This window comes from Limulus polyphemus, unplaced genomic scaffold, assembly GCF_000517525.1.
Source record: "Limulus polyphemus unplaced genomic scaffold, Limulus_polyphemus-2.1.2 Scaffold2993, whole genome shotgun sequence".
NCBI lineage: Eukaryota > Metazoa > Arthropoda > Merostomata > Xiphosura > Limulidae > Limulus > Limulus polyphemus.
In genome coordinates, this window is record NW_013668603.1 from 116,001 (window position 1) to 121,328 (window position 5,328).

General features: G+C 33.3%; 1 protein-coding gene across 1 annotated transcript; it reads left to right on the top strand.

The window, feature by feature from the left end:
• The first annotated feature begins 3,604 nt into the window (after positions 1–3,604).
• On the top strand, positions 3,605–4,063 carry LOC106468396 (glycine-rich cell wall structural protein-like). Its single transcript, XM_013928819.1, has one exon. The coding sequence runs from the start codon at positions 3,605–3,607 to the stop codon at positions 4,061–4,063; it is 459 nt and encodes a 152-aa protein (XP_013784273.1).
• The last annotated feature ends 1,265 nt before the right edge of the window (positions 4,064–5,328 follow it).

The window sequence follows — 5,328 nt, forward strand, 5'->3', positions numbered from 1 at the left end:
ACAGCAGTACAATATAGAAACGAATAAAAACCCCTATAACCCGAGCGCTTTCGAAAGGTGGACATTTCTTCGGGGGACAAAAAAAGGCCCACCTTTCGAAAGCGCTCTGGTTATAGGGTTTTTATTCAATTCTATCTAGACTTCTTGAACTACGTGTTTTTTAACATCATGAACTACAATATAGTTCATTAGTATGAAGAATGCTATGCATTTTTACTTGGTTCATATATTTCATCATGAACTACAATATAGTTCATTAGTATGAAGAATGCTATGCATTTTTACTTGGTGCATCTATTTCTTCGGCTTGTATAAAATTTAAACTGTAAGAATCTTTAACCCTTAATTATTGTTGTAACACCAATAAGTTACTGAAAATAAAATAATTCGAGAGCATTGAAAGTCTAAGTGATAGAATTCGTATTTCACTATTCAATATTATATTTTATGACTCAGTTCTACTTATATGATATATTAATTAAGCTCTGAAGATCTGGACTTCAGAGCTTAATTAAGCTAAAAAAGAATCTTTCATTATCCATTTTATGAACAACAGGATTTCAAAAATGATGAAAATAACGGTTAAACTACGTTAATAAGTCAGACCCGCATCTGCTTATTAATAATGAAATACCTACAGTTTGTCATTGTTTTAATGTTTTTTTATTGTTTTGAAATAAGTATTAAGGTCACATAAAATTAATGATAGGTAAAGCTGTACAACCTATTAATGATGAAAAAAGAACGTTGTTCAATCCAGTGTAACGAAAATAGAAGCACTCTGAAAAAAAATCTCTACGTGAATTTCACAAGAAATGAGGTTGCTTAGTGAGTTTTGGCTATTTCTAAATGCTTATATTATATAGAACTAAAAGCATCTTCATGTATAGAAACAGATGGTTTGTCTAAAGCTTGGGTGAAATTTGATATATAGTTTAGAAAGCCTATTGTAGTGAAAGACATATATATTTATCTATATGTATATTATGTATGATGTTGAACAAAACGATATTGTCACTAAATGAAAAGACAGGTATTTTACTAGCTTTTGTTTTTGTTTTTAAATGTAAATCTCAGATGACAAGAAGGTATTTTTCCACAAGTTTCTCATTTTTTCACTACACGACTAGGTAATTTAAATTCGTTATGCACGTTCCTTAGAGAACGTTTTCAAGTACAAACTTACGAACAAGATATAAATGAATACAATAGAAGTCAATCCAATTATAAGAACCTCAGAACTAATGATATAATCTTGTGAAATTGTCTTTCTAATTGGATTGCGTTTTCCTGCTTGAATTTGTATTGTTTAATTATAATTAAAAGTGAAAATAATAGTAAAATGTATTCTATTGTGTGTAGTAATTTATCACTGAAGCATGATTTTCTTTTAATCTGTTTTTATAATTTGCTTTCGTTGGTGTACTCCGGATGCTCTCGAGGACAGAGGAAATATTAGGTAATGAACATAAATAACTCATAAGTTTGGTGGTTTCCTTTGGGCATTTGTTAAACTTTGCTTCAACAGAAACTCAAAATCACCGTGTACTGTGGACAAAGCCACATATAGGGTTACAGCTTTACACTGTACAAATCATAACCTGTTAAAAAGTTATGAGCTACAGGTGGAAGTACTTACATAAACCCAATTATGTCTAAACAAGAAAGAAGGATCTTCATTATGTCGTGACCTAGAAAAACCGTTAAAGCAAAATATTATATATTAAAAGTATTTTCCCATTCTCCTCCTTCTAAACTGAATAGTTGCAATATATGTTATTAGTTACCAAACTAGAAGATTAAGATGAAAATTTAGAATCTCTATGGTTGTATTTTCATGAATATTTATAGTAATGGTTATATGTTAGTATATAAAATTAAAACTTAGTTGTTAAGCACACAGTTACACAATGAGTTACATGTGCTGTGCCCACTACGGTTATCAAACTCCGGTTTTTAACGTAATAAACCTTAGACTTTATGCTGAGCCACAGAGGTGCGGAAGTTAAAAGATTAATTGGGACTTATATAAGGAGAATCTGATACTTAATATATAGTATTATAGTCATTTTTGTCAGTGTAAAAAGTAACTTTTAAGATTAAAAATATTGGGGCCTGTCAAATGTGTGCAATAGTTTGCATGGTGTAGAATGAATAGTGTATGTAGTTGTTGCACAACTGTTCAATCAAAAATACGTTTGTTTGTTTTTGAATTTCGCGCTAAGCTACACGAGGGCCATCTGCGCCAGCCGTCCCTAATTTAGCAGTGTAAGACTAGAGCGAAGGAAGCTAGTCATCACCACCCACCGCCAACTCTTGGGCTACTCTTTTACCAACGAATAGTGGGATTGACCGTCACATTATAACGTCCCCACGGCTGAAAGGGCGAGCATGTTTGGTGTTACGGGGATTCGAACCCGCGACCCTCAGATTGCGAGTCGAGCGCCTTATCCACCTGGCCATACCGGGCCCAAAAATATGTTACTCGTGCATAAGCAAATGTAACAACTTCGTCAAAAACAATAATATATTTTCTCTATTTATTTTATTTTTAGTAAATTCATCAGTTTTCTAAAGAAATTGCTTATATTTTCTAACCTGTATTTTAGCCTTAAAGCATTACTTTACTTGAATGATAAAAAAATCAATATTTGTTATTTTATGTGACCTACAGAAACCTACTACATTCAATGTTTAAGATGATAAATATAATGTTATTGTAAATGTAAACATATGCAGAAAAAACACAAGCATATTTACAAAGTATAGAAAAGCACACCCACATTCCCACAAGTATCCTCATATTGTTAAAAAAAAAAAAGTGGCTCTTCGGCAAAAACTTCACGCACCTCAATTCTTTTCTCTGGTTGGAAGAGGAATATCCCAACTGACCTTCGTTCGAAAGTGCCCGCCTCTTAGACCTGTAATACAATGAATCGTGAAACGTATATAAATCTTGTGACTACACAGCACCGCATTGTTTCATTTTTCATCCTGGGACTGATTACTAGATTAGAAGATGAGGACTTGGGTGAGTTGTGTTTCCATTGGTAACAATGCTTTAACAGTAATGGATTATTTATGTATATAATCTATCATTACTGCGACTTATCAATGTAGAAGGATATGAACATTAGCTTTCAAAAGACCCTGTTACTTTTGTAGAGACTTAACAGTGGAATAAAATATGTTTCAACAATTTCAAACTGCTTTTGTAGGCCTTAAGAACTTAGTATTAGTAGACAGAAAATGTTGAACAAACGGAAGCTGAGTTATGACATAACACACATTTTTGGATCGCTACTGAGTGAAATATAAAATAATAGACTATTTTAAGTTGTGTAGAATAGCGCATATTTCTAAAACAAAACAAAAGCAACAGGTAAGGTGAAATAAAATGATGAGTTGTTTCTACAAGAAACAACTTGAACTTTCGGTTCATCAAGTTACTTAAAGTATTTCAGCATCCATGTATCCAAAAACGTACACAGTTTATAGTTTTTTTGAAGTAAATATTTCATGGCAGGTGTAGCAATGAAACTTGTCGGCTTATGTAACTTTACAACAATCAATTCGGATTTTATCTTTACAGATACTTGCTGTTATGGGTCTGGCTATCATAGCCACAATGTGTCGCAGTGACGACGATGACGTCTTGCAAGTGGCAGAAACCCGATATGGCGGGGGTTTTCGGACTAGCTTCGGAGGTCATGGAGGATTTGGCGGAGGTCACGGTGGGGGTGGATTCAAAAGAGGATTTGGTGGAGGTTATGGTGGCGGTGGATTCAAACGAGGATTTGGCGGAGGTCACGGTGGGGGTGGATTCAAAAGAGGATTTGGTGGCGGTGGATTTAAACGAGGATTTGGCGGAGGTCACGGTGGTGGAAGATTCGGCGGAGGCTATGGTGGGGGATCTAGAGGTAGATTTCAAGGAGGTCATCATGGTGGATTCACTGGAGGGTTTGGTGGAGGTGGTAAGTTCAGAGGAGGATCTAGAGGTGGCTTTGGTGGATTCAAGAGTGGTGGATATGGCGGAGGTGGAAGAGGAGGCCATTATGGCTAATTATTTTTGAAAAATTGAACTATTATAGATTTTAAATTCATCACTACAAAATTATAATAAAATACGATGTATTAAATGGTTATTGACATATTGTTTGTGGAAAAATGTTATCTGAAGAACCGGTCCCGCAAGAAGCAGTTATGATAAATGTTCGTGTTCCAAAATTGTTGTCCAATAAAATTGAAAGAGGTAAAAAATAACCTTAACTTATTTCACCACTTTTATAACCTGTTTCAAATAGAAGAGAACAATAATTTAGCCCATCCCTACATGAAACTATGAGATTCTTAAACACTCTTGCTCTTACATGTTTTTTACACTTGCGAAACTCGTCTGTATTACACAACCATTACTAATGAACGAAATTAATGTTTAATGTATATACAACTAATAGAAATAAAACACGGACTACAAGTCAAACGTAAAGAGCCGGCAAAGGTTAAAAAACACATGAAAATATACAATTATTAGTTTTTTTGAAATAGACATAATCCACCCCCCACCCCCCTCCCCCAGGTGAAGAAAGACTTTCAGCAGCTTTCTCATATTTCTTCAATACTTTTTGTTCTCTTGATTTTAAATTTAACTTTACCTTCCCTGGTCAGTATAAAACATAAGCTACTACACAACTCTTCAAAACATAAAAAAAATGTCAACGAGATTATACATTCGTTTCTACAGAATAGATATAATTAAAAACTTAAACCAAGACCTAATGACTTGCTAGACATTCTATTGCAGTGTAAACTCAACAACAGAATATACTATTTTAAGCTTTATCTGCTTTTCACATGGGAAAATGTTACAGAAATAAACCTCTTCTGCGAACATCCGTTCGCTTGTTCCTTATGCGAATATTCCAGAACCACCTACGTTAGATTAGAAAGAAACAATTACATTTTATAAGTTAGTTCATCAGAGTCAAACTTACACATCCTCTAAGAATTGTGTTTATATACAAGGTATTCCACATGTGTAGCATGTCATTTAAGAATGAAATAATTTCACACAAGAAACTGTAATATCGATAAGATAATTTACGTTTTCAAATTTCATTTTCATTTCAAAACAAAGTAATTATTATTTAGTACCTTCAAATTACATATTTTTAGCTGACTATATGTAAATTGGATATTTATATGGTCCTTTTTCTCATAAAATTTTGTTTTTTTGTGTGGTGACTTTAATTTTAGAGACATTTTACATACACATATATATATAATGTATTCTACAAAAAACAAATCTTTGTTCAAATCCATAGCTAG

Bases quoted from the DNA above. Each gene is read 5' to 3' on its own strand.
- LOC106468396 (XM_013928819.1), top strand. From the start codon at position 3,605: ATGGGTCTGGCTATCATAGCCACAATGTGTCGCAGTGACGACGATGAC.